General features: G+C 34.5%; 1 protein-coding gene across 1 annotated transcript; it reads right to left on the bottom strand.

Annotated features, from left to right (window-relative positions):
* Positions 1 to 17,591: 17,591 nt before the first annotated feature.
* On the bottom strand, positions 17,592 to 20,985 carry LOC140839488 (probable auxin efflux carrier component 1b). Its single transcript, XM_073206214.1, has 5 exons — positions 19,519 to 20,985; positions 18,797 to 19,067; positions 18,489 to 18,574; positions 18,155 to 18,389; positions 17,592 to 18,066 (listed from the first exon to the last, which is right to left on the bottom strand). Exons 1-5 carry the CDS (start codon positions 20,630 to 20,632, stop codon positions 18,000 to 18,002), a joined length of 1,773 nt encoding a protein of 590 aa, XP_073062315.1. The 5' UTR covers positions 20,633 to 20,985; the 3' UTR covers positions 17,592 to 17,999.
* Between the last annotated feature and the right edge of the window lie 1,481 nt (positions 20,986 to 22,466).

The raw sequence follows: 22,466 nt of genomic DNA, 5'->3' as shown, positions 1-22,466 counted from the left end.
GCTTTTAAAAAAACACTTAATTAAGTTAAAATTAATGTTTTTCCAAAATTCAAATTGTGAGCTTTTAAAGTGCTTTTAAGAATTAAAAAAAATATGTCTAAAACAGTCTCACGAATCTATATTAGTAAAACGGGTCGATCTGATCCATTTTTACAATTAAAAATAATATTATTGACAGAAAAAGTAATATTTTTCATAAGTTAGGTCGGATCGGAAATCTATATCACAAAATTGACTTGTGAGATTGTCTCATTAAAGTTTTCACGACTAAAAAATGCTTCTTATATATTTTACAATCACAAAATTAGCACAACTTTTACTTCAACTCAGTAAATTACTACAACTTAGTCAAATAATATTGAAACATTTTACGTCATGTATTGTTAGTTTTTCTTAATAAATATAAACTGTTAGGATCAAATATAAAATTTAGAAGAGAGGTGAATTAATTTAGCAAAAAATATATTTTGGTTGGGTTAGTAATATTGATAAACTTGTTCTTGTCAGTAGAGTTTTCGGCAAATCAATCAGTTGACATGTGCAAAAGTAAGCTTACTGAAAATGGTGGAACAAATGTCTTAATAGAGTGTGAAGATGGTTGAGCAAAATAAAGGAAAAAAATAATCTGAATACGAGATTGATTCTGGATGTTCGAAGTTTTCAATACTCTTATTTCCTCCCTTCTTCCTCGCAGAATTTTTGTACTAAAAGACTTTGATAATTACAAGCAGTTTGAAATCACCTACTTCAGCATAATTTAAACACCGCCTAACTGAAATTCTTAGTAAAATCTTATCTAAAGAGTTTTGAGAAGTAAAACTAATTACTTTTGATTACAAATAGCACTGAAAAATTCTAAGCACAAACATGATCATTGAACTGATCTGATAATGATATATCAGAGTGTGTTCATTTTTCAGTTGGGCTTGGAAGACTTTATAAAGAAACTATAAGTTTTCTTGTATGATCAAAGATAGGATGTTTTTCGTTGTTTAGAGTCAAGTCAACTGATCTACTTATATTTACAATTGGCAACGGTAACTTCTTCCAAATATGAATATGGATGTCATTTTTTCAAAGTCATCGTCATTTCTGATATATGCAAAACTCTTACTGTAACTCTAAACCTTAATAATTGATCGGTAAATGCGGAAAGATTTGTCAGTTGACTCTGATACTTGATCGTTGATCAAACTGAATTAGCAAAAAGTGAAAAAAAATTTATTCTGATTGATAGACTAACAAATGGAGCTTAATCATCGACCTAGAATCAGCTTAGCTAACAGTATTCTTCACGGTTGATTTATTCATCTGTTATGTTTGTAACCAGTAAGATTTCCGAGTTTAGTTTACCTCTAAAATTCCAATCACCAAAACCAAAATGTTCCAACAGTTCATCATTTTTTGTTGTTTGACAAAATTATGCCAAAATACTGAATTTACTTATTTTTAATAGTATGTACAACTAAAATAACTGACTAACTAAATCGGCACTGATTATCTTCTAAACTGACTGTCATATTTCTTCTGTAGCTCGGTAAATGATCTAGGCTGAATAAAACTAGTTGACTTCTTCTTTCCCACTTTTTTGTCAAAACTGGATGATGGCTTCAAGTAGGCGAAAGTATATGCTAATTAAGAACTAAACCATCAATATTTTTTGTTGAAATTAGCCCGAACGTCCTCTATCTTAGTGAAAAGTTGAAAGTTATTGGCTTGAATTTACCCACCAAGATGAGTAGTAGTGGCTGCATGTATCTTTTTTTATATGTTCCAGTCAACTAAATATATTCATCATATTTTTTATAGTTCTAACACATCTTTGAGCATTTTGTCTCTTATGGATTCTAAGACTTATTTGGCATTTACATTGCTTCTTTTGAGGATTGTGATAGAAGAGAAGATAGTAGTGAGGCTAGAGGTGATCTGATCCAAAGTTGTTTCATCATTTTAGTCTAGATCATGTGAGGATGGCTTTATTGGATGCATCTCTTTGGAAGAGGGACCAGCCAATTAAAGAGCTAGACTGATAGAAGATCCTGCTTGACCAATTAGTAAGATTTCTGAATCAGTCGGTTCTTCTACAATCTGACTGATGTGTTTTGCCTATACTGGATCACTGTGCTCAGCCATTGCCACTTTAACTATCTCTTGAATCACTATCAGTCAATTTCTTTGATACAAATAGAACTGAATATCCACACACTTCCTACTTCTTGATATCCATTGATCAAATAGTTTATGATCATTCTCCTAGAATTTGTTACCTAATTAAAAGTGTTGGTTTCGAGCTTCATTTGAATCTACATTTGGATGCCCAATTAAAATATCAGTCACATTTAGATAAAAACCAAGTTCAACTACCTACAACATTCTAAAAACATAAAAGACCCCCAAAGGCCACCATTCTCATCCATTTCTTCTCAACTCTTCCTCCCAAAATATCTCTCATCAGTTTCTTCACATACCAAAAGCAAAAACCAGCTCTCTCTTCCAAGAAATAAATGCTCACCATCATTTTCGGAAGAAAAAAAAAGCAATAAAACATCTCATAGATTTAGATTTTGTTTAAATCTAGTTGTTTCAAACGATGTTAATCTTTCACGTTTTGGCTACTGATGGGTTTTCTAAAAGACAAAAACTTGTGTGAGACGGTCTCACGAGTCATATTTGTGAGACGGATCTCTTTATTTTTTGGCAAAAACTTATGTGAGACGGTCTCACGGGTCGTATTTGTGAGACGAATCTCTTATTTGAGTCATCCATAAAAAATATTATTTTTATTCTAAGAGTATTACTTTTTATTATGAATATGGGTAGGGTTGACCCGTCTCACAGATTAGTATCTGTGAGACGGTCTCACATGATACTCACTTTTATTTTTTATGCTAAGAGTATTACTTTTTATTGTGAATATGGATAGGGTTGATCCATCTCACAGATTAAGATCTGTGAGACGTTCTCACATGAGACTCACTCTTTTTAAAAAGCTTTTATAATCTTTTATTTTGAGAATTTTCTTGATTTTTTGATAAAAAACAGACAATAAATCACTTTCTTGGTTTTTATTATTGCTTTTCATATTTTTCATGTTTCTAACTTCGAAAATGGTGTTATGGTGAGTATCTTATTCATATATATTGTTTCGAGTTTTCTTAGGACCATCGGTGCAGACTGCAGTGAGAAAATGATGTTTTCTTAATTATTTTGACATAACTTATTTGAATCTTGTAAATTTTCAGAATAATAATTCTCGGATCTCTCATATTATATCCAAAAAGGGTTCCACTCCAAACTTCTTTTTCCGAAAAGGAACTATGCTTTCTTATATTTTAAAATATGATTCAATTTTTTCGGAATCTTTATCTGTGAGACGGGTTAAATCTATCGATATTCACAATAAAAAGTAACACTCTTAGTGTAATGCCCGAGGTTTTGATTTTATTAATCTGATATGATTCATTGATTATGAATTGATGTGATTATAATCGGGCCATTCCAAGATCAGATTGAACAAAGCATATGATTTATGCATATATTGTACAGAGCTGTTGGCGCCCGAGCGGTAGAAAAGGGCCGCCCGAGCGCCAATGCATTACAAGAATAGATTGTGGACAGAGAGTCTGGCGCCCGAGCGGTAGTTTTTGACCGCCCGAGCGCCAGTGTTCAACAAAAATATGTGCCGGACATAAGGTGCCGCGCCCGAGCGGTAAAGATTAACCGCCCGAGCGCCAATCGATTTTCATGAAAAAGTGACACGTTTCTTTATCATGCAAACAGATATATATATACGAATCCTTCAGAAAACAATGAAAATAAGAAAGAGAGAAGCTCGAGAAAAGGTTCCGGTATATGTGTTGAAAATCCCTACGCCTTTTGTGAGAAATCCGCCCGTCCAAATTGTAATCTGACCTCAGTACTGTAATCCTATCGACGTAGGCTACAACTTGACGTAAGTTTTACTACGTTTTGACATGTTTTGGAATTATGATATTGTCAGAATTGAATAGAACTCATATATGTTGTTCTTGACATGTTAGACATCGTAGAATCGAAGTCAGATTGAGAAACGGATCGATTATGGAATTGTTATGAATTTTTAGGGTATATTGATTTATACCAGACAGATTTGAATTGTGATTGGATTACGGATTGTATTGGATATGGGTTATGGATTGTAACTGTGATTTGAGGATTTTGTATTGACGGGAATATTGAAATTGTACCGTTATGCCGTTGATTTTGAATTAAATCAAGATTGATCAGATTGTTATTGATTTGAAAGGTATATTGACATGAGATTATTGATATTGTCATTTCCAGACAGACTGTGAATTCAGGACTTCGACTGAGCCAGAAACCGACGAAAGAAAGGTATAAGTCAATATGGTACTGGGAGATCGACTTGAGTCGGTTTAGACTTGAGTTTCCCTAAATCACATACTTTACTTTATTGCATTGATATTTGCATTGATTTGACAGATATACTTGTTCTCTTGAGTTATAAATAGTAGGTATTAGACGAGTAATATTGTGACAGAAGTGCCTGATAGTGGTGGGATCGCCACGGGCACATTGCACGATGTCACAAGATAGTATAGAAATCTTGGGACGGAAGTGCCTGATAGTGGCGGGATCGCCACGGGCACATTGCACGATGTCTCAAGATAAGGATATTAGCGATAGAGCTACAGTCCATGACGGTTAGGTCAGGACACCGGATGTTTGGTTATATCGAGTAAATAGGATTGGAATTCTTCTATTACGGAATTCGATATAGGAACACCATATTTGGTTATATCGAGTAATAGGATCAGAGTTCCTTCTATTACGGAATTCGATATAGGAACACCACATTTGGAAACCGGGATCCCTAGACTAGGATTGAGTCTAGTCTGAGACGTGGAGTCACGTAAATGTTAGACAGTTTTATGATTGATTATGTTTCAGATTTTGATACATAATGATGTTACCTGATTACATGCTTTATATTTGTTTATATGATTGCATGTTTCGTTGACTTATACTGGGATTTATTCTCACCGGAGTTATCCGGCTGTTGTCTTTTCTGTATATGTACATGACAACAGGTGGGATTGGATCAGGGTCCAGGAGATGAGGAGAGATCGTGATTAGAGTGGAGGCTCTGGACTTGGATTATGATGTATAATAGGGTTGTAACACTTGACATTAGTTGTTAAACCTTAGTTTAGTTGAATGCATACAGTACAGGACTTGTATTGTATTTTGTACTGATATGTATATAAGTTTGATGTCACTACGTTCCGCATTTTAAAAAAAAAATTAGACCCTGTTTTATAATTGATTAATTAGTCCCAATGATGATTAAGAATTTGATTAGCGTCCGGGTCCCCACAACAGGTGGTATCAGAGCGATAGATCCTTGAGATATAGATAGGGGCTAGTGAGCGGGGTAGAATGTGTTTTCTTTCCTGCTTTTGATTGCTAGCATGATTTACTGCTTTATAGTACATGTTTATCTGTTTATCTGACTTGATTTGAAAACATGTATTATTGAGAACGAATCAGAGCCGATTCTGGATCAGCAGTAAGATGATCGGAGGAGGACTGAAATAGAACTTTGGGTTGGGGTTGCTAATCCTTTTGATTTCAGATATGCCTCCGAGAAGAATACCAGAACAGGGGAGTACATCGAATCTTTCCATGGATGTGACTCCTACACCAATGGAGAAACTGTTGAAAAGGTTTCAGTCATTTCATCCACCGACTTTGAAAGGTACGGAGAATTCCGGGGAATGTGAAAGTTAGTTGGACGATATTGAAGCGATGTTCGAATTTTTGGAATATACGGAGGAAAAGAGGGTGAAACTGATAGGACACCAACTGCATGACGTTGCTAAACATTGGTGGATCACAACGAAACGGGCATTGGAACAACGAGGTACGACCATTACTTGGAATGTGTTTAAGTCTGAATTCTATCTACGGTTCTTTCCAGTATCTTATAGGAAGGACAAGGGAGCCGAGTTCGCAAATTTGAGACAAGGCCAGTTAAACATTGAGGATTATGTGGCTAAGTTCTCTACACTGCTCCGATTTGCTCCCCATGTAGCTGAACATGACGAGGCCATTGCGGATCAGTTCATAAATTGCCTGTATCCTGAAATCTTTACATTGGTGAATACCGGGAGGCCAAACAATTTTACCGATGCCTTGAACCGAGCTAAGGGAGCCGAAGCAGGTCTAATGAGACAGAGAGAGGCTTCGTTTGTGCTTCCAGTACCGGGACAACAACAACCACCTCCTCGATTTGAAGGTGGCAGCAGCAGTAGCAGGAAGAAGGATTTCTTGAGGGCTAGAGGGAAGCAATTCAAGAAATCGGGAACTAGCTCGTCCAGTTCGAGTGGCTCTAGACAGACCGGTCAGGGCCAGAGTTATACAGGACCGTACTGTGGTACTTGTGGAGGGAGGCATTCCACATATCAGTGCCGAGGAGTGGTTGGCAGCTGTCGTATTTGTAGACAGCAGGGACACTTTGCTCGAGTGTGTCCCCAGAGAAGTGCCCAGGGATCGCAGGCAGCTGAGTCATCGTGATCAGTGGCTCAGACCGGTAGACGACCATCTGCCGTTCATACTTTTCAGCCAGCACCGCCTACTCAGTCACAGCAGAGGCCAGGAGGGGGCCAGACCGTGAGCCAGACTCCGAGACAGCAGGCCCGAGTTTTTGCTTTGACCGAGGAGCAGGCACAGGATGCACCTGATGATGTTGTGGCAGGTAACTGTTTTATTTCTGGTTATCCTGCATATGTATTGATTGATACTGGTGCATCTCATACCTTTATTTCGGAGAGATTTGCATTAATGCACACATTGCCTGTTGAGTCATTAGCGCCACTGTAGTATCTGTCACGTCTCCGTTAGGAACATGTTTGATACCAGTAAAATCTGTTAAATCGTGTATACTGCAGTACGATGGGCATACGATTGAGTTAGACTGTATTGTGCTTGGTTTATCTGATTTTGATTGTATTGTTGGTATCGATATGTTGACCAAGTACCGAGCTACAGTCGACTGCTTCCATAAGATAGTTCGATTCAGACCTGAAATGGCTGAGGAGTGGAAATTTTATGGTAAGGGTTCTCGTGCTAGAATTCCTTTGATATCTGCAATGAATATGACTCGATTATTGCAGAAGGGAGCGGATAGATTCCTGGTATATTCAGTTGATTTACTGAAATCGAGCCCATCATTGGCGGATTTGCCAGTGGTGTGTGAGTTTGCTGATATCTTTCCAGATGAGATTCCTGGATTGCCTCCGATTCGAGAGATAGACTTCAGCATTGAGTTAATGCCAGGAACAGTTCCGATCTCAAGGGCTCCTTATAGGATGGCACCGATCGAGTTGAAAGAACTGAAAGAACAGTTGGAGGATTTACTGGCCAAGGGGTACATTAGACCGAGTGTATCTCCTTGGGGTGCTCCAGTACTGTTCGTGAGGAAGAAGGATGGGTCGATGAGACTTTGTATCGACTACAGGCAACTGAATAAGGCAACGGTAAAGAATAAATATCCATTGCCTCGTATTGATGATTTGTTTGATCAGTTGCAGGGTTCATCTGTATATTCCAAGATCGATCTGAGATCTGGATACCATCAACTGAGAGTCAGGGACTCTGATATCTCTAAGACAACATTCAGAACCAGGTATGGACACTATGAATTTATTGTCATGCCATTCGGTTTGACGAATGCACCGACGGTATTTATGGGATTGATGAACCGCGTCTTTCAGAAATATTTGGATGATTTTGTTATCATATTCATTGATGATATCTTGATTTATTCAAAGAATATGATTGAGCATGCTAATCATCTGAGGACTGTGTTGAGAATTTTGAGGGCAGAGAAACTGTATGCTAAATTGTCGAAATGCGAGTTTTGGCTGAAACAGGTTGTGTTTTTGGGTCACATTATATCGGGAGACGGTATATCAGTTGATCCCAGTAAGGTTGAAGCCGTGATTAGTTGGCCGAGACCTACATCTGTGCCAGAGATTCGCAGTTTTATGGGTTTGGCAGGATATTATCGCCGATTCATTAAAGATTTTTCGAGTATTGCCAAACCGATTACACAGTTGACTCAGAAGAATGCTCTGTTTGTTTGGTCAGAAGACTGTGAATCCAGCTTTCTGGAATTGAAAAAGAGGTTGACCAGTGCGCCTGTGTTGACGATTCCTTCAGGTACTGGTGACTTTGTCGTTTGTTGTGATGCATCTCACCGAGGATTGGGTTGTGTTTTGATGCAGCGGGGGCATATGATTGCTTATGCCTCGAGACAACTGAAGCCCCATGAATCTCGATATCCAATTCATGATCTTGAATTGGCAGCCATAGTCTTTGCATTGAAGATATGGTGGCATTATTTGTACGGTGAGAAATTTGAGATTTATTCTGATCACAAAAGCTTGAAATATCTGTTTTCACAATCAGAGTTGAATATGAGACAGCGAAGATGGCTGGATTTATTGAAGGACTTTGATTGTGAGATTAAATATTATCCAGGGAAATCCAACGCAGCAGTAGATGCGCTGAGTCGAAAGGTATGTGCACTATCCTTATCGACGATAGGTGTCTCGAATTTGATTGAAGACTGCTGTTTGTCTGGATTAGCTTTTGAAACAGATTGTCAGCCTCTGAGATTATGTACAATTCAAGTTGAACCAGAATTGATAGTGAGAATCAAAGAGGCACAGAGAAGTGATCAGAACGTACAGAACTCGATTGCAATGGTCAGAGCTGGTCATCAATCAGAATATCAGGTTCGGAATAATGTTTTGTATGTGAATAATCGTATTGTTGTGCCCAATGTTTCAGATTTGAGACAGCGAATACTGTCAGAAGCGCACAACAGTCGTTTTAGCATACATCCTGGTGGCAGGAAAATGTATAATGATTTAAAGACACAATACTGGTGGAAACAAATGAAAGCGGACATTGCTACATTTGTATCAAAGTGTCTGAATTGCCAACAGGTAAAAGCTGAAAGAAAGAAACCCGGAGGATTATTACAGAGTTTGTCCATTCCTGAATGGAAATGGGATCACACTTCCATGGATTTTGTGACGCAGTTACCGAGATCCTCCAGAGGTTATGATGCGATTTGGGTCGTAATTGATCGATTAACCAAATCTGCATGTTTTATTCCATACAAAATGACGTATAGATATGATCAGATGGTCGATATCTATGTCAAAGAAATTGTTAGATTGCATGGAGTGCCGAAGTCAATTGTTTCAGACCGTGACCCTCGGTTTACTTCGCACTTCTGGCAGAGTTTGCAGCAAGCTCTAGGTACAAAGTTACATCTAAGTACCGCATATCATCCTCAGACTGATGGACAGTCAGAACGGACGATTCAGACATTGAAAGATATGTTGAGAGCTGTAGTTCTTGATTTCAGCACTAATTGGCAAGATGCATTGCCTCTTTGCGAGTTTTCGTACAACAATAGCTATCAAACGAGTATTGAGATGGCTCCATTCGAAGCGTTGTACGGAAAGAAATGCAGATCCCCTCTTTACTGGGATGATATCTCTGAAGTTCCTGAGACTGGACCTTATATGATCAGAGATATGACTGAAAAAGTGAAATTGATTCAGAAGAAAATGAAGGCAGCTCAGGACCGACAAGCCAAATATGCCAACCTCAGAAGACGACCGTTGGTATTTGAGATAGGAGACCGAGTATTCCTGAAGATTTCTCCCTTCAGAGGTGTTGTCCGATTTGGCAAGAAAGGGAAATTGTCTCCAAGATATGTGGGTCCTTATGAGATTATTGAAAAGATAGGAGATCGTGCCTATCGACTCGCCTTGCCGCCTTCATTATCTGGAATACATGATGTCTTTCATGTATCGATGCTGCGGAAATATCTCCCTGATGATTCTCATGTGATTCAACCAGACGAGACCGAGCTGGATGAGACATTGAGTTATGTCGAGAAACCGATCCGGATTATCGATCGTAAAGAAAAACAGCTCAGAACAAAGACGATTCCTCTTGTGAAAGTTCAATGGACTCGTCATGGTGTGGAAGAAGCCACTTGGGAAACTGAATCAGATATGAGACAAGAATTCCCAGCATTGTTTCACTGATGTAAAATTCTATTACATTCCTTATACCGTTTCTGTTATACTCCTTATTGATATGATTTGACTATCTTTGATTTCGAGGACGAAATCATATCTTAGGGGGGGGAGAAATGTAATGCCCGAGGTTTTTATTTTATTAATCTGATATGATTAATTGATTATGAATTGATGTGATTATAATCGGGCCATTCCAAGATCAGATTGAACAAAGCATATGATTTATGCATATATTGTACAGAACTGTTGGCGCCCGAGCAGTAGAAAAGGGCTGCCCGAGCGCCAATGCATTACAAGAATAGATTGTGGACAGAGAGTCTGGCGCCCGAGCGGTAGTTTTTGACCGCCCGAGCGCCAGTGTTCAACAAAAATATGTGCCGGACAGAAGGTGCCGCGCCCGAGCGGTAAAGATTAACCGCCCTAGCGCATATCGATTTTCATGAAAAAGTGACACGTTTCTTTATCATGCAAACGGATATATATATACGAATCCTTCAGAAAACAATGAAAATAAGAAAGGGAGAAGATCGAGAAAAGGTTCCGGTATATGTGTTGAAAATCCCTACGCCTTTTGTGAGAAATCCGCCCGTCCAAATTGTAATCTGACCTCAGTACTGTAATCCTATCGACGTAGGCTACAACTTGACGTAAGTTTTACTAAGTTTTGACATGTTTTGGAATTATGATATTGTCAGAATTGAATAGAACTCATATATGTTGTTCTTGACATGTTAGACATCGTAGAATCGAAGTCAGATTGAGAAACGGATCGATTATGGAATTGTTATGAATTTTTAGGGTATATTGATTTATACCAGACAGATTTGAATTGTGATTGGATTACGGATTGTATTGGATATGGGTTATGGATTGTAACTGTGATTTGAGGATTTTGTATTGACGGGAATATTGAAATTGTACCGTTATGCCGTTGATTTTGAATTAAATCAAGATTGATCAGATTGTTATTGATTTGAAAGGTATATTGACATGAGATTATTGATATTGTCATTTCCAGACAGACTGTGAATTCAGGACTTCGACTGAGCCAGAAACCGACGAAAGAAAGGTATAAGTCAATGTGGTACTGGGAGATCGACTTGAGTCGGTTTAGACTTGAGTTTCCCTAAATCACATACTTTACTTTATTGCATTGATATTTGCATTGATTTGACTGATATACTTGTTCTCTTGAGTTATAAATAGCAGGTATTAGACGAGTAATCTTGTGACAGAAGTGCCTGATAGTGGTGGGATCGCCACGGGCACATTGCACGATGTCACAAGATAGTATAGAAATCTTGGGACGGAAGTGCCTGATAGTGGCGGGATCGCCACGGGTACATTGCACGATGTCTCAAGATAAGGATATTAGCGATAGAGCTACAGTCCATGACGGTTAGGTCAGGACACCGGATGTTTGGTTATATCGAGTAAATAGGATTGTAATTCTTCTATTACGGAATTCGATATAGGAACACCATATTTGGTTATATCGAGTAATAGGATCAGAGTTCCTTCTATTACGGAATTCGATATAGGAACACCACATTTGGAAACCGGGATCCCTAGACTAGGATTGAGTCTAGTCTGAGACGTGGAGTCACGTATATGTTAGACAGTTTTATGATTGATTATGTTTCAGATTTTGATACATAATGATGTTACCTGATTACATGCTTTATATTTGTTTATATGATTGCATGTTTCGTTGACTTATACTGGGATTTATTCTCACCGGAGTTATCCGACTGTTGTCTTTTCTGTATATGTGCATGACAACAGGTGGGATAGGATCAGGGTCCAGGAGATGAGGAGAGATCGTGATTAGAGTGGAGGCTCTGGACTTGGATTATGATGTATAATAGGGTTGTAACACTTGACATTAGTTGTTAAACCTTAGTTTAGTTGAATGCATACAGTACAGGACTTGTATTGTATTTTGTACTGATATGTATACAAGTTTGATGTCACTACATTCCGCATTTTAAAAAAAAAAATTAGACCCTGTTTTATAATTAATTAATTAGTCTCAATGATGATTAAGAACTTGATTAGCGTCCCCGTCCCCACACTTAGCATAAAAAGTAATACTTTTTTATGGATGACACAAATAAAATATATGTCTCACAAAATACGACTCGTGAGATCGTATCACACAAGTTTTTTGCCACCACGAGTAGGTCTCTTGTGAGACGGTCTCACGAATTTTTATCTGTGAGACGGGTCAATCCTACCGATATTCACAATAAAAAGTAACACACTTAGCATGAAAAGTAATATTTTTTCATGAATAACCCAAATAAAATATTCGTCTCATAAAATACGATCCATGAGACCATCTCAAACTAGGTTTTGACAAAACTAAAACCCCAAATTAAAATTTATAATGATTTTTGGAATTTATCAAATATAAACACCAAGTTTATTTTCTTATTACCACTCCTCCCTAATATCCTCATTTTTAATGAATAAAGATATTCCCATAAAATTAGATAGGAAAAATATGAATGGCTATAATAATTATTTTTTATATCACAGTGTAATTTTTTATATAACAATAACAATGCTCTCAAATAAAAAAAAAAAAGGCTTCATCTTCATATAATAAAAATATCATCGAAGTAATATTTAGTAAATTTGTACCTCATATGTAACTATTACATCCATATTATATCTTTATTATCTATAATTTAAAATTTTAAATAATTGTATCATTAATAACATAAAATAATTCTACAAATAATTTTAAAAGTTTTTACATCTAGTATAATTTATATATTTTAAAAAAATTATTTAACATTAAAAAAAGTTTAATATGTATATCCGCGCATATAAGACAACATTGGCGCGAAGCACGACCCGACAATCGACTGAATGCATGTCGGCTACTTCTTGTCCCCGCCGCCGGCCCGCCTACGTACGCTACTTTGTCCCCTCTTCGATTCTGGAGATTCGAGGATCTAAAGAATCCACTCTCAGTCTCCAAACATATATTATAAAATTTATATTTTTATTTGAGTAGGTCTCATGTGAGATAGTCTCACAAATCTTTATTTGTGAGATGAGTCAAACTTATCGATATTCACAATAAAAATTAATTAATACTCTTAGCATATGAACTCAGATAAGAGATCTGTCTCACAAAATACGACATGTGAGATCGTCTCACACAAGTTTTTTATTTTTACAATTTCTTTAATTATTTATTTATGATTTTGAGTATTTATTGAAGGTGAAACATGTTATTGATTAAGTACTTTTTTAACCAATTACTGATCAGTTATTAAATCTTGATAATTTTTTCAGGTTACCACTAAATTTAAGCTAAGGAAAGTTTACTATAACTTCTCATTTTTTAAAAAAAAAATATAAATTCACAGATTATGAGAAAGGGGAAAAATAAAAATGGATAATGTTTGAAAAAATGAAAAGCTGAAAATCATAAGGGAATAGTGTTAAATAAATAATTGATTTTAATGGTAATTTGCTACCATAATCACTTTTGAACTAGTAGAATGAGAATCTTATCACCTTAAGTTAAACAAAACTAACTTATAATCTCAGTTTAAGAAACAACAAAACTATTTTTTAAGTCAAAAAAAAAAAAAATTAGTGATAGATAACACTAACTTGGTATCTAGTCATAATTTATTTCAATTTTTATATAGAGTTCTTTAATGGTAACTTGGATGAACATGTTTGATTGATTATTTTTTATTTATACAGATATAATGATAATTGTGAAATATTTAAAATTCACTGAAAAATAGACAAAGATGTCAAAATAAGTAGGTCAAGTTGACAATTTCGCAACCAGTCAAAATTACAGATATTGAATTTTTGTAATATTTTAAATAGCCAATTCTGTAAGAAAATTGAGGGATGAGTTTAATTAATTAATCACGAAAACTCTTATAAGATTATATTATAAGTCAATTTTATGAGACGTGTATTATATCTGATCCAACTCATGAAAAAAATTATCGAACTAACTAGTCGAGACCATCTCAAAATAGAATTATTCTTAATTAATTAATTAATGTGTGTGTGTGTGTTTTTTTTTATATGTAATCATATGGTTAGCCAACACATCACATCAAATTTCGATTATATTCTGTGAGTACTACGTTTGATCCACGAAAAAAATGAACATAATTAAAGTAAAGCAGTTGGACTAATGTGCAGTTAAAGGCACAAAGCATTTGTCTTCTTTGATTAAGATAGTTGTAATTAATTTGATTCCCACTGCACATCTCCTTTAATTTTCAAAAGATTCTAGTTTAATGTTTGAAGTTTATTATTATATGAAAATTTAAATTTTTTACATCTTCTTAAATCCTCATTTTATCCACACTCCTTAAATATCAACTTTATCATTTTTTTTTTATCAAAGTTAAAGTACTCTTTTTTTCTATCTTTTTATTAAGATATAAAAAACGAATATATTAATCTTTTATTGAGTAAATTATTAACTACAATTTTTTTAATCAAAACTTTATTTTCACATATTAAAAATAATAGTAAATATTGTTTTCAAAGAACATAAATATATAATATAAAATAAATTTATTTTTTAAATCCTAAAATTATAAAACTATTTTCATATATTTATAACTCATAATATTATATTATTTTTGGTAATTTACACGATAAAAAGTTCTTTTAATATAAAACACATTAATGTTTAAATTTGTTTAAAACAAATTTATCTAAACACTTTACAGATTATTTTTAAAATAAGGATCTTACAGCTTATAAGTTCTTATATAAATTTATAAGATTAAATAAGCTTAGTCAAATATTATCACAAATATATAAACATAAAAAAAATAAAAATTGCAGTTTTTCCTTTGAAATAATTGCAGACACCCGAACAAAACTTTACGTAAGAACAGATTATGGAATTTGGTGAGCTGAAATCATGGAAAATATTGTCTCGTGTCTCCATTATCTAGCTTCTTAATTAATATAATAATATCTAAAATCTAATTATATTGGCTGGGAGGAGGCATCGGTTCCTTTAAAGTTTCAATATGTTTTGACTTTTGTAATTTTAAAAAATTTCTTTACGTACTATTAATTTATGTTTTCATCAAAAGAGTTTGGGGTTTAGTGGATTTGCAATAGAGTTATGCTAAACTTTTTTTTAAAAAAAAAATAGTCATAAAAATATATACCAATACAAAAAAGATTACTGAAAAAAATGCATATTATGGTCAGGAAATTTTTTTTAAAAAAAAAATCATCAAAATTCCCTCTGTCAGATTTTCTTTATGTATATATATATATATATATATATATATATATATATATAATTGATATATGTCCTTTTAAATAATATAACAGTGATTATTAAATGAAATAATTATGATTGAGAGTTGCTAAATATATGATCTAACACAACATTTATGGAAGCAATTAGGGCATCTCCAGACTCCAATGCACCACCAAAATACAAATGGGCTTCCATGGGGCGTTATTTCATGCATTTCTGGATTTTCAATCGTGCTCAAATCCATGCATACAATTTTATTCTCTTCTTGAAGGACATCTAATGTCCTTTGTTGTTGTCGAGTTTCAATTTTATTTTGCCAATTTTCTAATCTCAATTTATCATTTTGAAGTGTTATCATAATTTTGTTGAAGTTCAGTGGATCCCCTTCCTAAAACATTCATAAGATCACGATGTTGTTGTTTCATTATGTGTATCAATTCTGAAATATTGTCCTCTTTTTTTTTTTTTCTTTAATTTTTGTTTTTTAATTCTATGAGATCGTTCGAGTGAAGTATCACCTACATTTTTATCAATACTTAAATTAATTGAAAATAAATGTAGTCCATACAAACCTGATATTGTAATCTCTGGTGTTCGAGTTTCTGATTGTGACAAATACAAGTTTGTGATATGAATTTCAGCTACTGTGTTCGATGGATTGACGTTATTAGAGAATTTTTAATCCTAGGTCATACATGATCAAATTTGAATCATTTATTGTATTTTGGATCTTTATGAAGAGATGCACGTGATCTCAATTCAATCATTCAAAATGCGAGATAAAACCAACTCTAAGCGTTTAAATAGTTGTCGATAAGTATATCAAATATTAGATTTTTTCGGTCGAAATAAAAAAATAAAAAATGGAGATGCTCACTTCATATTACGAAATGTTTTAGTCCATCACTTATGGGACAAATATATAGTAGTTCCAATGTTTGATGTGTTATTTAATTAAATTTCATATATTCAATTTATTAATCAATTTTTAATAATTTCGTGCATTACTTCGTATTCTGTACATATAAATAATATATACTGATTAAACATTAAACTTAAATATTATTATTTACATTTATTAATAAGTCGATTTTGATTATATAACATAACATTATTATATTGTTGATATATATAAAAATATTAAATAAAAGATAAGAATTAACACATGTAAAATAAAAGAAAAAATCCAATAATACTTTATTGTTTGTAAGATTTGATGTAAATAGATTGGAGTTGATAACACGCAACAGAATAATAAAATACACAAATAATAAATTTAATTGAAATAACTCAGAGATAATTATGCATAAATATAAATACTTGTGCAATAACTCGAGGCAAAATAATTAATAGAAAACAATAATCTTCAAACGTGCAGCGCTCTGCTTAATTCTTCTCTCTGTGAATATTTTTCTCTATCTCTCGTTTGTGCACAAAATATGATCATTATATTTATATACATGATTTTCCTTAAAATCGTTTCCTTGATGAGATACATACATATCATGGTAAGATAGAATTTATAAGAAAATACATATATTCAATATAACACAAACTTGTGTGAGACGGTCTCATGTGTTGTGTTTTGTGAGACGGATCTTTTATTTGGATCATCCATAAAAGAGTATTATTTTTTATGTTCAGGGTATAAAAATGAAAAGAATTGTGAGATTTATATTTATATTTTGTATAATAACAATTTGTTTTTAAAAATAACTTTATTTATTTAAATAAATTCGACTAAAAATTGGATCAATCTATTCCTGACACTTGCTTATCCAAGAAACTCATAGCAATAAATGACGAGTCAGTGGTAAAAGCCTAAGCCTATTCTAAGCTAACGATAATAGGATTCGTCCGCTGACACACATTTTCATATTCAACAATTTCCTCTGCATCCTAATATTTATTATCCTACACAATCGTCTGCTCCAACTAAATATTTAATGTCAAACCTCAGCCAACATGCCAGGCTAACGCCGCAATTTGTGTAATAATGAAAATTTGATGGATTCAAAAGATTAAATGTCACTGAATTTTCTTTATTTTTTGCAAGGAGAGAACTCAGTCATTGTATTTTAAGATACATAAAAATAGATCTTTGTACTAAATACAATAATTTACAAATCACGTCTATCAGACTATAATATATGTCATACATTTTTTACGAGGTAGCACGATTGTTAGGTAAAATGTTTGACTCCACCCTTCGAGAAAAAGGAACAAATATATATAGTGGGACCTTGACACAAGAAACAAGCTTCACTGTTTTTCGTGAAAAAGGCCACAAAAGTAAATAAAGGGAACAAGGATGGAGTGAAAAAGGAGGCAGGAACACAAAATTTAATAACAATAAACCACAAAATTCTACTGCAACGAGTATTATATTACAAGAGCACACTAGCCGTTTGTTCTTTTTCTTTTTCTTTTTCTTTTTTTCGAATTTTTCGTGTTGAGGACTGCTGCATGGCCTCTTTAGATTTACTTTTCTGTGAGATTGCTGATACTTTTAAGTTAGAATCCCGAAAAAATGGCATTGAGCAAAAGGGTTAGCTCTCTCATGATTTAGATTAATTGTGGCTGCCGCGACCACTTTAGAGTCCTAGCAAGACGTAGTAGACCAGAGTGATCGGGAGGGCGATTAACATCCCGAATATGACCCTGCAAACACATTTGCATCTCATCAGTAGTTGAGAAATGGATGTTCAGTGGTTTTGTGAACAAGCATATTTAATTTGTTTGTACCGACCCTGTGCTCAGTATGTCTGGATGAACATTGTATTCCTTGGCGAAAACGAAGGGAACAATTCCCTGAGGAAGAGCTGCCTGAACAATCGCAATGTGCAGTAAAACACCTCGGAGGCCAACAGCAATTGATGCGGCAGCCATAACTGCCGGCCCTGTCAGGAATCGAATTGCCATCGAGAAGGCAGCAACCGATTTTCCGCAAGCAATCATTCTTGGTTGCAATGCCATAAACAATCCTAGAAAATCCCATTTTACTTGAGTAGTTAGTCTTTATCCTTAGCACTCTAGTTGAAAGAAAAAGCAATGCGTACATATGGATGCTCGTTATAACGTACCAAGACTGAACATTGCCATTCCAAGACCAGCATCAGATAAAATGGAGATCGACTTTGCAATTATCGCGGGCATCTCAACGTGCCACCTGCAAGAATCACAAATTTTCAAGTGTTTTACAACTAAAACAAGAGCATATAAAAACAGGTGGTGTTGCCAGAAGGGGGCGGGGCCAGGCCGAGTGGTGTGGCGACCACTCCCGCTAATATAGATCTATACAAGTATATTTCTATGTGCAAGATTATAATTTTTCTTATCATGAAATACTTCTGGCTTAACCAACATAAACAAAGGATGTTCGTGCATATACTTGAATGAGACCAAAGACCAAGAGAGGCCAAAGAGGCTCGAATACGTGTTGGGATTCCGAATGAGTTTTCGCCAAACCATGATCAGTATGAGCCTTGTCATCACATTGGCTGGCGGCATCGCAGTTGGCTTCACATCCACAATCGTCTTTGGGTTAAGCTCAACAGTGGAGCTGGAACCAAGCTTGGAAAGAACAGGCCCTTCATGATCAGGACCATTTGGACCACGTTTGTTCCCAAAACTAAATTCATCCCGGCCAAAATCGTCATAATCTACATCAACAAACACGTGCATCAAAACGGTTCAATGCGAACTAGTTTGGTACTACTAAGGCTTGTCTGCAGATGATATTCATGAAAATAAAAATCACAACAAAAAATTTATAATATAAAAAAAATAATGGAAAGCATGTGATAATAGAAGACAAATAAACCAAAATTTGAGGGGTGTTGCAGTTTTGTTGACAAACAAAGAACAGAATGCGCATCCTAGAAGGAAATACAACCAAAAGCTAATAATAGAAATAGAAACACAAGAGCATGTCTTCCTAAATGACAAGCAGTTAGTTGCATAAAAAATGTACTCAATATAGTTCCAACAAGAAACATTACATTTCATGCACTGTTTCATTTTCAAATCCAAGAAATTAATGTAAACTGAAGATTCAACTGTAGTAATCTGACAAAAAAAAGGGTCCAAATATTTATTTCAGAAAAATTATACCTTTGGGATGAGCTCCAACATTAAGTTCGTTTCCATAATCACCTCCTCTAAAAACATGAATCCCTCCTTCAGAAACAGGTGAAGCACTTGAACTCCACACAAACATGTGAAGATCTTTTCCACCACCACCCTCAACCCCATTAGCCTTCTTCTTGCATCCACCTCCGGCCGCAGCCGGAGAGAATATTCCGGCGCTGGCGGGAGCAGGATACCCTCCATTACTTTTACCTTGATTCACATATCCACTCTCCTCATCAAAACCACCCAAGTTCCCAAAATTCGATTGTCTTGGACTACTATTCTTACCATTCACCATTGAGTAAAAATCAGTGTGGTTAAAACTCGAGCCCCTGGGAGTAGGATTTCTTGAAGATTGCAGAGAGTAAATCTCAGCATTGGTTAAGTTAGACGGTCTTGGAGTTAAAGAAACACCAGAATGTGGGCCACCATGGGATCTCCTTGAAAAAATATCCGATCTCGAACTGGTTGATTTCCTCACAGTAACATGAATCTTCCCATCTTCTCCGACCTCTGCCTCAGTCTGCAAAGGCTCTTTCCCATCCAAAGAAATTATATCAGAATCAACTCTGAACGAAATAATGGAGCCTGCAGTGTCGGGAAACTGCTCTGAAATGAGCATCCTTGCTCCTCTATACTCGAACAGAAACAGCATCAAAGTGTACCAGATTATGCACTGTAACACAACAATTTGAACCATTAAACTCCCTGAGTAATCACCATACATTCCTTTCAATAAAGGGATTCCCATTACGAGAGTGTTAGGCAGCGTGGAGACCGAAAAAAGAGTAATAGACCACTCCAGGGATCCTCTGGCGCTGGTTCTTGACCATACAGCAAGAACAGAGAGTACTATTATTTTCTGCAGAGAGTCTGCCCCAATGAATCTGTAGTTCATTTCATAAGGATTGTTGGAGGCGATGAAGTGAAAAGAGAGAAGCGGGACCGCGAATAGAGCCACAAATCTGTTGATTCCTGAACACTGGTCCGGCGTGAAGATTTTCCACCATTTTACCGAACCATAAGCTAAGATCATGGCCACATAGAGAGGAACCACAGCTGTAAGAACATGGTAGAGGTCAGTGATTGTGATCATTTTCCCCCCACTCTTTTTCCAAAAGGGTTCACGTAAAAACGTTCAAAAACTATCAAGGTTGGATTTTTAGCCCAGAAGTTGCAAAACCCTTCTATGTTTTTCGAAGACAACCACTTGAAGATTTTGAAACAACAATGAATATGGAAAATGGAGGAGCAGAACTCGAGCTCAGTTTGGGTTTCTTAATGGTTTTATGAGAGAAAAAGGAATGATGGAGGATGGAGAAAACGATTGTATGACCAGATTTTCTGGCTCAGTTTGGGAGAGGCGATGTGAAATGAGAAATAAATGGCAGACAAACAAAATAAAAGCAGAGGTCTTTTGAGAAGCCTTTCTTCAGTCTTTTGATGGGAGATGATGGAAAAGCGAAAAAAGTGGCCGATTCTTACACATTCAGAGACATTTATGCATGCAGAAGCAGTACTAACTAGCATCATAGCGTGTGTAAAATAATTATTAGCCTCGCTATTATCATAATATTCAATAACAAGTGTATCCACTTTTATGTATATAATGTTTTTCTTAATATATATACACACAATGCTCTTATCACTTAGGAACAACTTGCGACTGTTTCATAGGTAGAGCTAGCACTTGTAATAGAATATATTTTTATAAATTAATTCTAAACTAAAATAAAAAAAAATGTTAAATTTATTCATAAATAGTGAAAACGAATAAATTTAACAATAAAAAAAACTATTAACTGTTATTTTTCTTTTAGGTTGGTTCTACTACAATATCTGAATAATGAACATTTTTTTTAATCTAATTTTTATTTTTATTTGTTTTTGTTTTGATGAAAATTTTAAAAATTATGAACAAATTGTTTTAGTTTGTTTCTAGTACTTTAAATATTTTTATTGGATAATTTTTATTTGAATTACCTAAATAATCATTAACAAGTTTCATTTAGACAATTCCATTTAACTATAAATCTACATCATCATTTATCATATATAGTTCTAATTTTTTTTATAGATTATTTTAAATTGAATTGTTATTTAATTTCATTAGAAAGTTGATTGATCGAGTCATCGTACATTAAATATAAAAATATTATTATATTATTATACAATTCATTTCTTATCTTTGTTCTATTTTTATTCATTTCTATCATCGCATAATAAATTTCATCTTGTTAAACAAAAGCGGATTTATGAAGTTTTAATCATAATAAATGTGATATCATTAATTTAAAATATTTATTAATATCGAATGACATGTCAATTTAGTATATAAAATTTATGATTAAACATCATAATATATCATCTAAAAAATTAGATTTTAAATTTTTTTATCAATATAAATTCATATACTCTATATAAAATATTATATTTTAAAATATCTTAGTTGTAACAAATTTATCAATTTTAAAAAAGTTGCTGTAAATGGTTCATAAATGATATCAAGATTTGGTTTTACAATTTGTTTGATTAATGATAAGCCTAATTTCATTATTCTAGACATATAAAGTTATATATTTTTTTATTTTTCTTGACTATATATATGATTATTTAATTAATTTTTCTAGATATGCCATAGTCACAATGTCATTATAATATTTAGATTATTTATTTATTGATGATGTAAACGAACCAAGTTCCTAACAAACTATTTGGAACTTTCGAGCAATATAAACAAACACGTATGCGAACAATAAACGAGCCGAGGTCGTGCTTTCACAAGCTTTAAACTCGAACTCGGCTCGATAAGATTAACAAACGAACTCAAAATAGCTCGCGAACGACTCGATTTATTTACAACCCTAACGCTAAACATTTTTAAAATATTTAAGCCATCTCCAAGCCTGTACCAAAATGATATAAAACAA

This window comes from Primulina eburnea, chromosome 8 (genome assembly GCF_022965805.1).
Source record: "Primulina eburnea isolate SZY01 chromosome 8, ASM2296580v1, whole genome shotgun sequence".
NCBI classification, from domain to species: Eukaryota; Viridiplantae; Streptophyta; class Magnoliopsida; order Lamiales; family Gesneriaceae; genus Primulina; species Primulina eburnea.
Note: the sequence above shows the minus strand (reverse complement) of the source record. Positions and strands in the feature narration are given on the sequence as shown.

Excerpts from the sequence above, each read along its gene's own strand:
- LOC140839488 (XM_073206214.1), bottom strand. The coding sequence starts at position 20,632 with ATGATCACAATCACTGACCTCTACCATGTTCTTACAGCTGTGGTTCCT. Across the intron at positions 19,068-19,518 it reads TGTTGGAGCTCATCCCAAAG|ATTATGACGATTTTGGCCGG; the intron begins GTATAATTTTTC and ends TTGTTGATGTAG. Across the intron at positions 18,067-18,154 it reads CCAGACATACTGAGCACAGG|GGTCATATTCGGGATGTTAA; the intron begins GTCGGTACAAAC and ends ATGTGTTTGCAG.